At 44.5% G+C, this 19,096-nt stretch overlaps 1 protein-coding gene across 1 annotated transcript in view; it reads right to left on the bottom strand.

The window, feature by feature from the left end:
* Positions 1-19,096, bottom strand: part of CFAP47 (cilia and flagella associated protein 47) — a 660,392-nt gene that overhangs the window by 489,025 nt on the left and 152,271 nt on the right. The window contains exons 31-32 of the mRNA XM_034754614.1: positions 10,787-10,880; positions 2,849-2,989 (exon numbers count right to left, since the gene is read on the bottom strand). Coding sequence (XP_034610505.1) covers positions 2,849-2,989; positions 10,787-10,880 — 235 coding nt within the window. The remainder of the gene's footprint in view (positions 1-2,848; positions 2,990-10,786; positions 10,881-19,096) is intronic.

The following is a 19,096-nucleotide window of genomic DNA, read 5'->3' as shown; positions in this document are numbered from 1 at the left end:
ATGGGAATGATGCTGGGCAGAGCATATTTGCTCAGATGAGGAAAAATTTAGTCAGCAATGAACCTGGAACTGAGAGAAGAGTTGGCATCAATCATGACACACTCCAGGTTTAAAAAAAAACGTGAAGAGATATCCATGTCAAAGCACGTGTTAATTTTATCACTGATTATCCTAAGGATGCTGAGTACTTGATGTTTCAGAGTAGTGTTTACATGGCATCACACACTCGGAACTCTTCAAGACTGAAGTGCTTCTGGATATACAGTGTGCTTTCTTCTTTCTTTAGGCACTTGGATAGAGAGTAAAAGGGCTGACAAGAACACCATCCATTCAGTTGTAGATGTAGTATTGAGGGAGGAATGCTTGACACCAAAGCACTCTTCAGGAAAAGCAGCTAGCTTTGATCAGAATGGAAATAACTCTGCCTTTCAGGGGCTGTTTATGCCCGGATATAGTATGCATAAGTGATTATTTGTTTTTAAACAGACATTTTAGATGAACATTTCTTCAAAAGCATGAACTCTTCATTTCAGAATCCAAGATAAAGAATTTTCTAGAATACCAAGTCAACCAACCCCAACCACTCTACCTTTTTTAAACCAATAAAGCATTTTATGATTACTAATGTGTAGGGCCCTACCAAATTCAGTCCATTTTGGTCAATCTTACATCTGGGGTTTTTAAAATCAGTCAGTTTCATGTTTTCAGATGTTTACGTCTGAAATTTCATAGTGTTGTAACTGTGGGGGTCCCAATCCAAAAGGCAGTCAGGGTGGGAAGGCCACAAGGCGATTGTAGGGGGGTTGTGGGACTGCCACACTTACTTCTGCCCTGCTGCTGGCAGGGGTGCTGCCTTTAGAGCTGGGCAGCCAGAGAGGAAGGCTGCTGGCCCAGCGCCCAACTCTAAAGCCAGGACCCCCACCAGACACAGTGCAAAAGTGAGGGTTGCAGGGTATGGCGGGTGGTTACCATATGTCTGGTTTTCCTGTGAGTCTCCAGCCCAAGTGGGGGGCTCACAGCTCTGGGCCACAGCCTCCCCACGTGGGTTGGGGGGGTAACAGCTCCAGTCCCAGCCTCCCCATGCAGTGGGGTGGGGGATTTAACAGCTCCAGCTACCAAGCTTCCTGAAGCCAGGGGAGATCCTGGAGGTGGGTCTGATCCACCCCAGGAGCGGCCCCTGCAGGGGAAGAGGAAGTCTTGTCCTTCCTCATCCCCAGCCGGGATGAGCAGCTGGAGCCCTGCACAGGGTAGGAGCCCCTGGCTGCATACCAGATTTCACAGGGGAGATCGGATTTCATGATCCATGATGCATTTTTCACAGCTTTGAATTTGGTAGCTTTTGCACATTAGTAGGGCCCTAACTATATAATCTGTTGAAGTATACATTACTTTTAACTAATGCTCACATTATAAACAGACACCCTTTCTGCTTGCAAAATAGGAAACATTTACACATGTAAGTCCTCCCACTGTATTTAAGTCTGTTAGCAATCACATTTAATTGCATTAACAATTAATTGTACTCCAAAAATCGAAGCGACTGTGGGTCCTTTAAACCACTGCCCCTAAGGGTATTCTATACCGCCAAAAAAAAAAAAATGTTCTTAACTCTGGTTAGCTAACTTAAGTTAAAATAGCCGTGAAGACATAGCAACTTGGATTAGCAGTTCAAATTTAACCTCAGGCTCCCCTGTAAACTTTAACTCCAGCTGCTAACCCAAGTTAAAAGCCAAGTTGCCACATTTTCACTGCTATTTTAATCCATGTTAGCTAACCCATGTTAAGAACACTTACTTTTTTTTTTTTTTTTTTTTTTTTGCAAATTCCTTTATAGACATAACCTAAAAGAAAAGAAATCTTGAACCTCCTAATATGTCAGCATTTCCAGATCCAAAACTGGCAGAAAAAATAAAATGAAATAAGTGGTGTGTGCATGCCTTCCTCTAAAGATAGTGTTTTGGCATGTTCATGCATATGTCTGGACATATGACCCTGTGCTAATGATCCTAGATCAGTGTAACTATAAATGGTTATAAAACATTTTTAAAGCATTATGTTTCATAGACTGTTACCAGTTAATACGAAATGAATTGGATAGTCAGTGTATATTTTTCGTGATTATCTAAGGGCAGAGATGTTATTTTTCATTTCTATAAGCAGTAGTGAGTATGTTAAAACTGAAATAAACTCCAAAAATAAAATTCTGACCACCACAAAAAAAAAAAAAAAAAAAAAAAGGTATGTCAAAGAACAACATATTTTTGGTGCAACAGGATCCTGTTATTTTTTCTGCCATATCTATGTTTCAATATTGTGGGAGTAAGTCCTAAAATATTTAAGTCACAGGACCAGTAAAAAACGAAATAATATATTTTTTTGTAGCTGTGAAGCTGAATAGGATTCATTCCTCTTTCTGTTAGCTACTGAAGAGAATAATATTTAACACCACCATTTTTTTTCGCTTTAACACCCTTGCAGCTTTTTGCTCTCATGTTGTCATCTGGTTAAATTAATCTTCACAGTTTAGGGTTCAGCCTTTCCTCAGAACATTCCTGAACTCCATTACTGTCCTTTGGAATTACACATGCATATCCGGGAAATCATTTCCATGTCAAGAAATATGAGCATAATTTCAGCTACGGACCATGTACTTTACAAATTATAAAAAAAAACTGAAAATATATCTTAGCTAAGCAGATTAATTCTTTTGCCATTTGTTAAAACATTTGAGGTATTTGAAGGAAAGAATTATTCTATTCAATCTCACCTTGTTTGAAATCTTCCTGTAATAGTTGCAAATATCATTTAAAAGCTTAGTACTATAAGATATTACATGTCTGCAATGTACCTTGTATACCTGGAGTAGTACATCGGTCCATACACGTTTGCTCATGGTCTCGAATACATTATCATCCAAAACAAACAGACTCTTATTGTTAAAAATTTCAGAGTTCTTCATGTTAGCTTTTTGCAGCTCAGTCATCTGAACCTTCAGATAAAGGACAATGAGATTTATATTTTATCTTAAACTATGACATCTATAAGATATGCTAACCATGAGCAACAGCCACTACTGGCTTTTAAAGTTTGTCAGGTAAACAATTGCTTTTTCTAATAGCATTACATAATTAGTGGATAAAGAAAAAGCAGTCCATGCAGTATATTAGAAATTTGCTAAAGGATATAATGCTGTTTCTCACAGAATCTTAGGCCTGGTCTACACTACGAGTTTAGGTCGAATTTAGCAGCGTTAAATCGAATTAAGCCTGGACACGTCCACACAACGAAGCCCTTTCTTTCGACTTAAAGGGCCCTTTAAACCGGTTTCTTTACTTCACCTCCGACGAGGGGATCAGCGCTAAAATCGGCCTTTGCGGGTCGGATTTGGGGTAGTGTGGACGGAATTCGACGTTATTGGCCTCCGCAAGCTATCCCACAGTGCTTCATTGTGACCGCTCTGGACAGCACTCTCAACTCAGATGCACTGACCAGGTAGACAGGAAAAGCCCCGCGAACGTTTGAATTTCATTTCCTGTTTGCCCAGCCTGGACAGCACAGGTGACCACGCAGAGCTCATCAGCACAGGTAACCATGATGGAGTTCCAGGATCGCAAAAGAGCTCCAGCATGGACCGAACGGGAGGTACGGGATCTGCTCGCCATATGGCAAGACGAATCAGTGCTAGCTGAACTCCGTAGCAGTAAACAAAATGGCAAAATATTAGAAAAAGTCTCAAAGGCCATGAAGGACAGAGGCCATAACAGGGATGCACGGCAGTGCCGCGTGAAAATTAAGGAGCTAAGGCAAGCCTATCACAAAGCCAGAGAGGCAAATGGAAGGTCCAGGGCAGAGCCGCAAACATGCCGCTTCTACGCGGAGCTGCATGCCATTCTAGACGGTGCAGCCACCACTACCCCAACCATGTGCTTTGACTCTGTCAATGGAGAAACACGCAACAGGGAAGTGGGTTCTGGGTACGCGGAAGATGATGATGATGATGAAGACAATGAAGATAGCTCACAGCAAGGAAGCGGAGAAACCGGTTTCCCCAACAGCCAGGATATGTTTATCACCCTGGACCTGGAACCAGTAACCCCGGAACTCACCCAAGGCGTGCTCCCAGACCCTGAGGGCACACAAGGAACCTCTGGTGAGTGTACCTTTGTAAATATTACACATGGTTTAAAAGCAAGCATGTTTAATGATTAATGATTAACCCTGGCAATCGTGGCCAGTACAGCTACTGGAAAAGTCTGTTAACATGTATGGGGATGGAGCGGAAATCCTCCAGGGACATCTCCAGAAAGCTCTCTTTCATGTACTCCCAAAGCCTTTGCAAAAGGTTTCTGGGGAGGGCTGCCTTATCCCGTCCCGTAAAGGACACTTTACCACGCCTGGCCAGTAGCACATAGTCTGGAATCATTGCATAACAAAGAATGGCAGCGCATGGTCCCGGTGCTTGCTGGCATGCAGACAACATCCATTCCTTATCGCTCTTTGTTATCCTCAGGAGAGTGATATCATTCACGGTCGCCTGGTTGAAATGGGGTGATTTTATTAAGGGGACATTCAGAGGTGCCCGTTCCTGCTCGGCTGAACAGAAATGTTCCCCGCTGTTAGCCATGCGGTGGGGGAGGGAGGGGTGAAGTGATCATCCCAGAGAATTGGGTGTGTGTGTGGGGAGGAAGGGCGGTAGTTGGGTTTGTGCTGCATGTTAACCCGGAAACCCCAGCCCCTCCTTTTACATTGCAAACCCATTTTAAATGGCCAACCCAATAGGTCCTTAGTATGGGAAATGAGGGCGCTGCTGTTTGAAACCATTCCCACATGTTACGAAGGTTAAAAAAGCCAAAAGACTGTGGCTTACCATGGCTGCCTGCAAGCCGAATTCTGTTGCCTGGCACTGAGTGAGTGATCTCTCACACCAGACCGGCAGGCCCTCAATATAAGAGGAAAAATGCGACCTTGTAACGAAAGCACATGTGCTGTGTAATATGAACAGCAAAATTTAACGTGAAAGAGTGTACCCATTGTTCTCTAAAATGTGTCTTTTTTAACCACCTATCCCTTCTCCTCCACCAGCTGCAAATGTTTCTCCTTCGCAGAGGCTAGCGAAGATTAGAAGGAGAAAACGGTGGACTCGGGATGATATGTTCACGGAGCTCCAGATGTCCTCCCACGCTGAAAGAGCACAGCAGAATGCGTGGAGGCAGTCAATGTCAGAGTGCAAAAAAGCACAATATGAACGAGAGGACAGGTGGCGGGCTGAATCGCGGGCTGAACAGAGCAAGTGACAGGCTGAAGATGATAGGTGGCGTCAGCTTGCAGACAGAAGGCAAGAGTCGATGCTCTGGCTGCTGGAGCATCAAACTGATATGCTCCAGCATATGGTTGAGCTGCAGGAAAGGCAGTAGGAGCAGAGACCGCCGCTACAGCCCCTGTGTAACCAACAGCCCTCCTCCCCAAGTCCCATTGCCTCCTCACCCAGATGCCCAAGAACATGGTGGGGGGGGCCTCCGGCCACCCAGTCACTCCACCCCAGATGATTGCCCAAGCATCGGAAGGCTGGCCTTCAATAAGTTTTAAACTGCAGTGTGTCCTTTTCCTTCCCTCCTCCCCCACCCATCCCGGGCTACCTTGGCAATTATCCCCCTAGTTGTGTGATGAATTAATAAAGCATGCATGAATGAGAAGTAACAATGACTTTATTGCCTCTGCAAGCAGTGCTCGAAGGGGGAAGGGGAGGGTGGTTAGTTTACAGGGAACTAGAGTGAACTGGGGGGGGTGCGCGGAGGGTTCATCAAGGAGAAACAAACAGAAGTTTCACACTGTAGCCTGGCCAGTCACAAAACTGGTTTTCAAAGCTTCTCTGATGCGCACCGTGCCCTGCTGTACTCTTCTAACTGCCCTGGTGTCTGGCTGCGCATAATCAGTGGCCAGGCGATTTGCCTCAACCTCCCACCCTGCCATAAATGTCTCCCCCTTACTCTCACAGATATTGTGGAGCGCACAGCAAGCAACCATAACAATGGGGATATTGGTTTAGCAGAGGTCTACCCGAGTCAGTAAGCTGCGCCAGCGTGCTTTTAAACGTCCAAATGCACATTCCACCACCATTCGGCACTTGCTCAGCCTATAGTTGAACAGGTCCTGACTACTGTCCAAGCTGTCTGTGTACGGCTTCATGAGCCATGGCATTAAGGGTAGGCTGGGTCCCCAAGGATAACGATAGGCATTTCAACATCCCCAGTGGTTATTTTCTGGTCCGGGAAGAAAGTCCCTTTCTCCAGCTTTTGAAACAGACCAGAGTGCCTGAAGACACGAGCATCATGTACCTTTCCCGGCCATCCCACGTTGATGTTGGTGAAATGTCCCTTGTGATCCACCAGGGCTTTCAGCAGCATTGAAAAGTACCCCTTGCGGTTTATGTACTCGGTGGCTTGGTGCTCCGGTGACAAGAGAGGGATATGGGTTCCGTCTATCGCCCCACCACAGTTTGGGAATCCCATTGCAGCAAAGCCATCCACTCTGACTTGCACGTTTCCCAGGATCACTCCCCTTGATATCACCAGGTCTTTGATTGCATTGGCTACTTGGATCACAGCAGCCCCCACTGTAGATTTGCCCACTCCAAATTGATTCCCGACTGACCGGTAGCTGTCTGGCGCTGCAAGCTTCCACAGGGCTATCGCCACTCGCTTCTCAACTGTGAGGGCTGCTCTCATCCTGGTATTCTGGCGCTTCAGGGCAGGGGAAAGCAAGTCACAAAGTTCCATGAAAGTGCCCTTACGCATGCGAAAGTTTCGCAGCCACTGGGAATCGTCCCACACCTGCAACACGATGCGGTCCCGCTAGTCTGTGCTTGTTTCCTGGGCCCAGAATCTGCGTTCCACGTAATGAACCTGCCCCAGTAACACCATGATTTGCACATTGTTGGGGCCCGTACTTTGTGAGAGGTCTATGTCCATGACAATTTCCTCATCACTCTCGTCGCGGCCCTGCACTCGCCTCCTTGGCTGGTCCTGGTTTTGCTTTGGCATGTCCTGGCTCTGCATATACTCCAGGACAATGCGCGTGGTGTTCATAGTGCTTATAATTGCCGCGGTGATCTGAGCGGGCTCCATGATCCCAGTGCTATGGCGTCTGGTCTGAAAAAAGGCGCGAAACTGACGGAGGGTGGGAGGGGCGACTAATGACATGGCGTACAGGAACAGGGAATTAAAATCAACAAAGGTGGCTGTGCATCAGGGAGAAACACAAACAACTGTCACACAGAATGGCCCCCCCAAAGATTGAACTCAAAACCCTGGGTTTAGCAGGCCGTTGATTTCACGTAGGGAGGAGGAAACAAATGAATACAGAACAAATCTGGTCCATCTATTTTTTACATCTTAAGCTGGCAGCAGATGGTGCAGCATGACTGATAGCCATCGGCATGTTCTGGGTGCTTGACAGAAAATGATGTACTACGATTGATAGCCATCATCATCAAGAATCAGATGCCCAGAGTGGAAAGTTTGGTGCAGTATTCCTTAGAGGAATCTGCTGAAGAACTTTCCCGGGTGCCTCTGATTGAACTCACTGAGGAGTACGACGACGACGGATACCAATCGTAATACACCATCCACTGCCAAAAGGCAAGGAGCTGCTGCTGTGTAGCAATGCAGTACCACGTCTGCCGGCACCCAGATGACATATGGTGACAGTGAGCTGAGCTGAGCTGAACGGGCTCCATGCTTGCCGTGGTATGTCATCTGCACAGGTAACCCAGGTAAAAAGGCGCGAATCGATTGTCTGCCGTTGCTCTGACAGAGGGGGAGCGGCCTGACGACATGTACCCAAACCCCCCGCGACACTGTTTTGCATGATCAGGCATTGGGATCTCAACCCAGAATTCCAATGGGCAGCAGAGACTGTGGGAACTGTGGGATAGCTACCCACAGCGCAACGCTCCGGAAGTCGACGCTAGCCTCGGTACTGTGGACGCGGTCCGCCGACTTAATGCACTTAGAGCATTTTATGTGGGGACACACATAATCGACTGTATAAAACCAATTTCTATAAAACCGGCTTCTATAAATTCGACCTAATTTTGTAGTGTAGACATAGCCTTAGTTACAAAATTTTAGCTGCCTGCGGTGAGAACACTATGGAGTGAAAACTCACTGGAGAACCAAAAGCAAAGCATAATGATAAATGGCAATGCACATATAGTGTATTTCCACAGTGATAAGTGTTAGGACCATTAAACATCTTTAATAAAGTTCTGAAAGGGGGAGTAAACAAATACTAGGAGTGGCAAATACCAGTGAGTATAGGGAAGTAATACAAAGGGATTAAAAACATGAAGAGAAATGAACGTACGATTTAACCTGAAAAAAATAAAAACTAACAGATTTAGGGAAAAAGAATCACACATACAGATATTAAATGGGAGGGAGAAACCTGAAAAGCAGCAATGCTGACAGAGTCTTAGAAGTATACTTATTGCCTGTTTAATTTTGAATATAGCAGCAAAAAGAGTGACTACAAGTTCGGACTGAAAATGCCCAGGCATCACACCATAAACTGGGATGGATGGGTGTGTAAATGAGCTCTGCTTGCATGTTTCTTGTGTGGCTCTCCTTAGAATGCCAAATTCATTCCTAGGCATCATAAAGAGAGTGAGTGAGAAAACTGGACTTAGTCTGGAAAAAAACTACAAAAGTATTAGGGAATGAGAGAGTGACTTATGGGGAAAGAACAGAAACATTTAATATGTGTACTATTTGGCTAAGAGATAATAGTCTACAACAACATATTTGAAGCAAGGGTCACATTGGGGAAAAAAACATGATGGTTCTCTTCTAAACTCTACCTACAAAATAGGCTCCATCAATATATCAATCGCCAAAACAAGATACTGCTCCCAGTAGATTGTGCAGATGTTCAAAAATATTGTATTGCCACTTGGCTCCCTAGGCTACTTGAGCTTGACACCCCCTCAATGGGATTTAAATATGGCCATGAGCTCTGCTGGGTTCATTGGATTTATTTGCTTTTGGACTGGGGTCGGGTGAGAGGAAGGGGAAGAGCTATATCTCATAATCTGGTATTTGAGATGCTAAAATGAAACATCACTCTCAGTAAATTGTGCGGATCTGTGATTCTCTCTCTCCTTTCTACATGACGGATCAAATAGCTAACAATGCTGACATTTAAGTTCTCATAATTGGATATCTGAGTAATCACCTCACTGAGATGAATGGGGCAGGTCACACCTCTCAGGGCCATTGTTCCAGGCTCTCGGCAGATTCATCACCGCATCATTAAACTTTGTTCATATTTTTGAAATTTCTTTTGCAACAATAATATCAAGAGACTTATTGTTTTTAAATTAATGCTGAGATCTGGAGAGAAAGACAACAGCTTCAGGGAGGTGCCTGAATGGCATATGGTTATGTAGTGGCTGTTTCTGAACCCTGTTTAGAAAGGTGTAAAGGGGAAGTCAGGAAGCAAATTAGCAAGGGTGACACACAGAAATTTAACTAGGAGCAATGGAATAAAATTAAGAAAGAAAATTTAGACTAAATACCAGGAAACACTTCCTGACACTGAGATTTTTTTAGGCTGTTGTGGTTTCTGAAAGGAAGTGGAAGAAGCATTGCTTGGGATATTTAAATTTAAGTGGGACAAAACATTAAATGTGCACACAAACTGCAAGCAACAATCTTGCATCAGCAGGCAATGGGCTAGATTATTTAACAAGCCCCTCTTTTCCATCACTCCTGTACTTCTACAAAGTAATTGCTCTCAGCATTTGCCTAGCCAAAAGTGTAACTTGCATTCGGTCTGTACTGTACAAGTCTTAGCTCCCGCTGTTTCCCTGAGTTCTTGTTTGACAGATTTCCCACTCGTCTTCTGCTCAGTAAATTTTACTCACTTTGTTCTACTGCTCTTCCCTACCACACACGACTCAAGTTTTGACTGTCAACCTCTAATGAAGTCTCCAGTTTTAAGGGTTTTCATGGCTATGTTCTTTACAAAAATATTAGGATGATGGCATCATGAGGTTGGCAAAATGTTCCAGATCAATCAGGTCTTCTAACCCACTGATTGGCAAGGGTTATATTTGAAACTAAGGTGGCAAATTAAAACTTAATAAAAGGAAATACTTTTTCACACAACTGCAACAATTAGCCTGTGGAACTCATTGGAAAACAGAGGTAAAGAGCTTAGGAAGTTACAAAAGGTGGTTAGATTGATTAACAAGAATACTGAGAATTATAACTGTAAATTTTTAAAAACATAAGTTTTGGAAGAGACATAAACCCTTGTGTTTCATGTCTTAAGTTTACCTTTAATTTTTGGGAACTAGAAGAAAACTTTTCCTAAGGGTAGGTCATCCTATAACTGTCTATTGCAGGGTTTCTTGAAAATTCCTCTCGAACACTGGGAACTGCTCACTATGAGTAACAGGATATGTGACTAGAAGGACCACTGGTCTGATCCAGTATGAGAATTACTATGTTCCTATTTTTTACAAAGGAAATGTTTTTAAAAAAAAATCTACTAAGTAGTTTTTAGAAAAACACAGCTCCACCTCCTACACATGTGTGGGGCTGATTGCACTAAATACCAAACTACAGCTCTGATCCTACTAAGGCTTATGCACATGCTTAATTTTACACACTGCAAATAATCTCACTCATTTCAGTGGGACTGCTCACAGTGCAAAAAGTTAAGCATGTACATAAGTCTTTGCAGGATAAAGGACCACGTATGTAGGCTATTTTAGAACAATTACCTTCAATGCGATTTGCAATCCAATCCATTTCTTATATTCATCAGGTTCAAGCAGAAATTCAGGCATAACATGAGGAAGGCATGCTCCTTGGCTTCTGAAATTATACAAAAACAAAAATAAGTAGACAGGAAAGATCATTTTTAAAGACAGCCCCTAATTTCACACCCACAGTTTTGTACAGGCTATCTAACTGTAGGTGAAAACCAATATCTACAATCAACTTAGGGCACAAACAACAGAATGCAGACATCTGACCAAGTATGATTTGTGTGTTCAGTCGCAGATATTCAGATTTTGCACTATCATTTGCTACTGCAATTGATTGAGAGTACTAAATCAGAGGTGGGGTTGAGACCCAACAAGCATTGCTGGTTTTGAAAAAGCTTGTTTCTGGAAAAATGGCCGAAGAGCCTTAGAAGTCTTTTTGCCAACAGGCTTTGCATAACGGTTTTTTAGTTCCTATGAAAGGAAGTTACTTTTATAGATGATGTTCTTCAAGATGTGTAGTCCATATACATAGTCCACAGTTGGTGAGTGCACATCCAGTGTGCACACGTCAGACAACTTTCTGGTCAGCAATATCCACTAGGGCAGTGTACGTGCCCTTCCTCTCTTTGTGCGTTCCAGTGAGAATATAAACGGTGGAGCCTCCTTGTCACACCCTCCCCACTATAAGAGCCTGTGATGTCAAGACTCAAAAATAGTGGGGATGGAGGGTGGTTTGTGGAATATGTATAAGGCCTACACATCTCAAAGACCATCAGTTACTGTAAAGGTAAGTAACCTCTATTTCTTCTCCCAGTGCTACTCTGTATACATATTCCACCATTGGTGACTCCCAAGCCCTCACTGGAGGTGGATATGACGAGTGTCTGTGAGTACGGACTGCAGCATAGACCTTCCAAATCTAGCATTGTCCCTGGTTGCTTGCACCAATGCACTGTGCTATATAAACATCTGTATGAACAAATTCCTGTGCTGCAATTGTCCTGGATTAGCAGTTTTGCTAGCGAGGCTACTGGGGTAAACTGAGCCCTGGTGGAGTGGACCATCACCCTGCCTGACACCTGCCTCCCCTAGCCAATAGCAAGTCTTGACCCATTGGACAATCCAGTTCTATAGCAAAAAGAACAGGAGTACTTGTGGCACCTTAGAGACTAACAAATTTATTTGAGCATAAGCTTTCGTGGGCTACAGCCCACTTCATTGGATGCATAGAATGGAACATACAGTAAGAAGATATTTATACATACAGAGAACATGAAAAGGTGGAAGTAGCCATACCAACTGTAAGAGGCTAATTAATTAAGAGAAGCTATTAACAGCAGGGGAGAAAAACTTTCGAAGTGATAATCAAGATGGCCCATTTTGGAGAGTTGACACGAAGGTATGAGGATACTTTAACATGGGGAAATAGATTCAATTAGTGTAATGACCAAGCCATTCCCAGTCTCTGTTCAAACCTAAGTTAATGGTATCTAGTTTGCATATTAATTCAAGTTCAGCAGCTTCTCGTTGGAGTCTGTTTTTGAAGCTTTTCTGTTGCAAAATTGCCACCTTAACATCTGTCACTGACTGATTAGAGAGGTTGAAGTGTTCTCCTACTGGTTTTTTAATGTTATGATTCCTGATGTCAGACACAGCCTGCCCTTTGATTGTCTCTATGTAAGACAGGAACAGCCTGGTAGACTTCCTGAAGGATTTCATCCTGTCAAAGCAGAACAATCTAGCTCTGCACACCTCCAGCATGTTCAACGTTTGCTCTGCTCTCTCAGCATGAGGCATTGAGAAGAATACAGGTAGGTAGATTACCTCAATGACATGGAATTTGGACACCATCTTAGAAAGAAGTCTGCCAGGTGTCCTCATGGATACTCTGTCCTTGTATATGACTGTATAGGGTGGCTCTGCCATTAATGCTTACAGCTCCCTAATTCTCCTGGTCGATGTGAATGACAAGAGAAAGGCAGCGTACCTGAAGAGATAGGGCAGGAAGCATATAACAATACACTCAAAGGGGGTCTCTCCATCAGTTTTGAGAGGACCAGGTTAAGGTCCCATGATAGGGCTGGATCCCTGACTGGCAGATAGAGTCTCTAGAGGATTTGCAGGAACCTCTTTGCCAAAGGTGTGAGAAAATTGAGTATAGTCGAGTTGGTGGATGGATAGCTGAAATAGCCATAACAAGCCCAATGAAAGAGCAGAATGCTTCTGCTGCAACAAGTAATCAAAAATCTCTTGGTCCCCAGAATTCATGGGGCACAGCTGGTGTTGTCATGATCAATTTGCAAACCTTGTCCATTCAGAGACATAGTTATACCTACTGGAATCTTCCCTACTACTAAAAAGAGCACCTTTTGGAGGTCTCACAAACAGAATCTCTCCACCAGTGTTAACCAGTGAGCATCCACACCATCTGGTGGAGTGAACTCATGGTCAGATGCAAGGTCAAGCCCCTGGTTCCAAGCCAAGGGTTCAGAAACAAGGGGTAGAGTGATCTGCTGCACTATAGAGAGGTCATGGAGGTCCCTGAACCACATTTATTTTGACCAGAGTTTGGCTACGAAGATTACTCTGGCCTTCTCCACCTGACCTTCCAAAATACTTCAGGGAAGAGTGGGATGGGAGGGAATACATACAAGAGTTCCTCTGTGCATGGGAGGAGAAAGGCAGCTGAAAGAGAGCACCCTCCCTGAGCAGCAGTGGTGACCTTTGTTGTTCTGCACTGTCATGAAAAGGTCCATGTGCAGGACTCCCCCGTTGCTGGAAGATATCACTGAGGGCCCTCTGGTGCATCAACCACTCGTGATTGTTACAGAAGTACCTACTGAAGCCAGCTGCTGTCATGTCATCCACCCTGAGGAGATGGACCACTGACAGTGTAATTCCATGACCTATGGCAAAGTCCCATAGTAGGACGGCCTCCTGACATAGTGCCAGCACCTGTCCCTCCCCACCTTGCCTTTATAGACAGAAGACCGCCACCGTATTGTCCATGACCAGGATTGTGTGGAAGGAAGGCCATGCAGATCTTGTATACAGCTCTGAGCTCTAGAACACTAACATGTAAGATAGTCTCTGTAAGAGACTATATGCCTTGTGCTATGAGATCGCCCATGTGAGTCCCCCACCTGAATGTGGTCCTTCAGGGCAAACTGGGACTGTACAGAACCCATTTGTGTATGTTGCCTGGGTCCTTACACCAGTCCAGTGACTGGAGAACTGCTGGAGGGAAACATACCACCTTGCACAGGTAGTGTCTTCTAGGATGGTATAGCCAAGCCTGAAGCTACTGGTAGTGGAGCCTCGTAAGCAGAGTGATGAACGTACAACCTGACAAGACCCAGTAGCATGAGGCAGGATCTTACTTGTGTTTCAGGGTAGGACTGCAGGCGGGAGCAGAGATTGTACAACTGGAACTTGCCAAGTGGTAAGTAGGCTTTCATTGCCTCTATGCTGAACATGGCCCCGGCAAACTCTATCTTCTACGTGGGGGCTAACATGGATTTCTTCTCATTTGCTAGCAGACCCAGGCATGCAAATAGCTTGGGAAAGGTCCTAACATTGGTTTGGACCTGAGGTTCCAAATGACTCATAACCAGTCAAGTTCAGGAACACCTGGATGCCCATCCTCCTGATTAAAGCAGGCCACTGCGTAGAACCCAAAGGGAAAAATCAGTATAGGTAGTGATTGTTGTCCAACACCTTAGGGAGTGCTTGTATACCAGGTGTATCCCAATGTGAAAGTACAGATCCTGGAAGTCGAGGGAAGCACATTAATCTTTCTGATCTAGGGAGGGGATGATTGAAGCTGATGCCCCTATCTTCTTGGGGGTGAGAAAGTACTTGGAAAAGAATCCTCTTCCGCTCTGCAGATGGAGAACCTCCTCTATCGCACCCAGAACAAGGATGCATTGAATCCCCAGTCGAAATCGCTTCCATGGGAAAGGTCCCTGAAGATGACTGAAAAGGAAGTTGTATGGGAGGGAAGAAAGAGGAACTCTGGACTACCTCCAATACTTAGCAGTCTGAAATAATGCTGGACTAGCATGTTAAAGAGACAGATAATTGCCAAAAGGAGGAGAAGGCAAAAATTGTGGAACACACAGTCCTTGGGCACCAATAAAATTTGCTGCCTGCCCAATTCCTAAACAGTATGGTACAACTGAGAGGTGCCCTCCCCCAAGCAAACTTTCTGCTTGAGGACCTCTGTCTACAGCCCAAGCACTCAGGCAGCTTATGTTGGTAGGGCAACTGTAGCTAATAAGGTTGGGACCTAAAGTGCCTCCTCCTAGAGCCTGGGTATAGACACCCAGAGATCTGAGAGTAGCCCTAGAGTCCTTGAGGGATCTCATTGCCTCATCCGTCTTGTCATGGAACAGCGAGCAGACCATGAACAGCAGATCCTCTATAGTTGTTTGTAATTCCTGAGATACACATGCCAAGGCCAGCTACAAGAAACAGCACATCATGATCTCTGCCGCCATCGCTGTGTGTCTGCCGCATCCAGAGCCACCTGCAACACAGTTCTGGTCACCAAACATCCCTCAGCCAGAATAGTCTAGAAATCAACCCTCTATTCTTGCAGCAGCTTGTCAATAAGCCATTGTAAGGCTCACCAGTTGATGTGGCCATATTTTGACAAGACAACCTGGTAGTTCAAGATCCTCTTTTGGAGGCTCAAGATGGAGTAAGATTTCTGATCCATCAGGGAGAGAGGCTTCACTTCCTTATCCTTGGGCATTGACTTCTGGTGTCTTTGGAGGGTTCTTTCATTGGCCACTATTACTACCAGGGACCCTGGTATCACTTGATACCAGAGAACTTTTCATATCCAATAACCAGGACCAAATACTATCCACCTGCTCACTTTGCCATAAGGCTTTTGCAGGTTCCAACAGTCCTTTACTGATTGTGTTGATAATCAATAATTAATGACCAATAATTTGACAATAATCAACTATTTTAATTGCTATTATATATTTAATGAGTTATGGCCTCTCGATTTTCCCTTTTGTTTAATAATACCAGACCCCCAACAAGTCAGGTTTGATTGGATTTATTAATCAAACAGTTAGTAAAAACCACACATACACAGAGGCCTATAACTACCAACAGCTGTGAAAGACCTTCCCTGTAGTTTCTGACAGACTGTGTGCACTCTGCTAATGGTCTCACTTCCCCTATGATTTAGGGACACTTATACTCTTGTGGCCCTTATGTCTCATTCTGGTCCTTATCTATTTCCTCTTCCTGGTACGTACTACTCCTTACCTTAAATTATTGCCAAGGCTCCTTGTTCCATTGCAACTTTCCAACTGTCTCAACACCCAGTTAGTCAGTATTTATGCCCTTTTAGGGATCATTTCATCTGTTATACCATAAAAATATATCTTACGAACAGCTTTCAAAATAGGTTAAGTGTAATGACAGTAAAATTCCATTCTTCATTAGATTTATTTATGCTTAAATGCTCCCAGGCCAGCCTTGAAATCTTTCTTGACTTATCTTAAGTGTCAATAATTGGGATTGCTATACATTCCAGGACTGACAAAGTGTAAGAGGAGGAGTTTGTGTGGCCCATCCTGTGCCTACTCAGTGTGTCTTTCCAAGACTGCCATCTCCTGTCTCATGAGATCTTGGAGTATCTTGTAGTCCATGGGAGTAGTGACCAACTGATCTGTTGCCAGGGCACCATCAAGGGATGATGAGGCTGTGGTGGCTGGTACCCTCCTGCCTTTCACCATGAATCTGCTGCACTGGAGCCACCTGTTCCTGGCCTGGTTCTGGGGGCACAGAAGGGACAGATCCAATCTTAGGTGCGACAGTGATAGTCCGTGCCTTAAGCATGCTGAGGAGGCCACCTCAGGGTAATACTGCAGTCCCCAAGAGGCCCACATGCCACAGTCTTAAGGTGCAGGGGCCCAAACTCTCTGAAATCACTGATACATGTGCTGGGCCAGGTCAGTACCCCACTCTACCCTCAGCCACAGGTATACCCCTCAGCCACAGGTATACTCCTCATCTCCCTCCTCAAGATCAAAACTGCCAAGTCATGGGACCTAGCTAGGGGTGGCTGCTGTCTTTCCCAGAAGTTGGAAAATGAAAGTAAGTAGTCATCTGGGAAAGGTGGCGCCCACCCCCTAGGTGAAAGGGGAACCTGACAGGTACCAGAAACATTCATGTCACCAGGTCCAGGAATCTGGACAGCATCACGGGCAAATGCAGCTCCAATAGCTAGGAGGGCATCCACCCTAGAGATACAGACCATGATCTGGGGTGACAGAGCCCCTCTGGGTAGGTGTGACAGTAAACGTATAAATATTGGTGTTGAAGATCCCAGGATGGTGAGTACCATAGTCAGTCTTCTACCAGATCCTGTAACAGCTGGTGATCATACCAACTGCCTTGGTACCAAAGAGGTGAACGCAGACACGGGTAAGGCCTCTATCACAGTTGGGTCCACTCGGTTGGCACCAGCTCCAGTGCTCAAGGAACTAAGTTTTGAGGCATCCTTTATGTCCAGCTGCCTGGTAGTCTTATTCAGCCTCAGAGTGAGAGGGCAGTCACCACCTCTTCTCCTTCGAAGACTTCCACTCTGAGTCCAACCTATCTCTATGCTTTCCTTGACAGAGACGCCACGGGCATGAGCAATCCCTCAGCTAGTTTCAAAGTCAGTGCAGGGGCAGATTTGGACAACCTCTGGACACCTGGAACCCAGGGTCAGAGTCTGGCTCCAATCAACTGCTCCATAAGGAAAGCCCTCAGGCAGGTCTCCCTCCTGGGTTTGCTTAAAAGAGGACCTGCAGATTTCACAGCACTCCGGGACTTGCCCCTCATCAAGGAAGAACAGATGTCTCATGTGTCCTATGTTCAGAGTCATATCTGCCATGGCAGCCGGCACCACTTCTCCCCACAATGTCCGCTAAAGCTGCCCTACTTTAACTAAACCAACCCTGCTCACTAATTACAAACACTTAAGTTGAGGTTACTCCAAAGAGAGTTGCTCTGACACATACCACAGGTGGTAAAGAAGGAACTGGGGTGTGGCAATGAAGCTCCACCCTTTAAACCCTAGTTGAGAGGCACACGGAGACATTGGATGCATGCGCTGTCCCAGTGTATACTGCTGACTAGAAAATTCTCTGATGTAAGTGCATATCCACACATATTCCAAAGTTGGTATACGAATTAGCGCTCAAAGAACCAAATTTACTGCAACCTGTTGACTAGGACAAAAATTCCCTATTTAATTTCAATACAAAAGATGCAAATTGAAATGTGAGAGAGAAAGAAACAGTCGTGAACATAAAAAATATGCTTTTAAACCAGATAGTTACAATTTCAACAAATACAGAACCACCATATTAGCATAAAAATGCACCTTATCCCATTGTCTGACATGAGATTTAAGGGGGGGGGGAGGGGAGGAAAAGAAAGTGGAGGGGGACAGAGCATAATCACGGATGTTGAAGTATATAGTGGAGAGGACAAGGAGAGCAGTGATTATCATCAAAAAGTTGTAGTCATGTCTACGAAGTGATCTTTAATTGGGCTTTCTGAAGTAAGAATGCCTTGTAGCATCTCCCAACATTTGGAGGTCTAGATTGTTTCGACTTGATAGTAGTCTATTTGCAAGTTTACAATCCTAGCTGTTTATCTCGCATGAAAACATTTTGGCTAAGGAAGAGCTCCCAAAACAAACCAGAAATCTCAAAAGGGGGGCAGGTGGTTTGTGCAGAACCTGAGCTTCCTGTGCACCTCCTCTCCAGCTACTCAAGCTCTGGCCTTGCCACAGGATGATTCTCCTGTATAAGGCAAAGGCTGTGAACACACATTTTGAGACATATTATGTGACTTTGCTTGGTAGGCAAAACAGTAAAAGAGTGATAACATGTTTTTGTGCTTCTGCAACATGGGATATTCCATTGAGCTAGGTAATATTTTCTTGCCAAGACTAAATAAATAAAAATAGCAAGGGAGGCAACCAGCTGCATCATCTTCTCTCAAACCAATGTTATCCAGGCTCTAGTAATCACCCATACTGTCTGTTTCCTAGTGAAGACAAGTTTTCAACAACAAAATGACAAACAGATGAAACACTTTGTTTTGTAAACCCAAATGAGAGAAATGGGTGGTGGGCCTACCAAACTGGCAGACCGAGTTCTCTGGGTGGTATGATTACCTAACTCAATAGGTAGATTAGGAATTAAAGGAAGGTAATGTAATTAATGCAAATCAACATAGGTTTATGGAAAACATATCCTGTCTAATTATTTTTGTTTAAATGAGATTACAAATTTGGTTGAT

This window comes from Trachemys scripta, chromosome 1 (genome assembly GCF_013100865.1).
Source record: "Trachemys scripta elegans isolate TJP31775 chromosome 1, CAS_Tse_1.0, whole genome shotgun sequence".
NCBI classification, from domain to species: Eukaryota; Metazoa; Chordata; order Testudines; family Emydidae; genus Trachemys; species Trachemys scripta.
The sequence above is the reverse complement of the archived record's forward strand: the minus strand, read 5'-3'. Positions and strand labels throughout refer to the sequence as shown.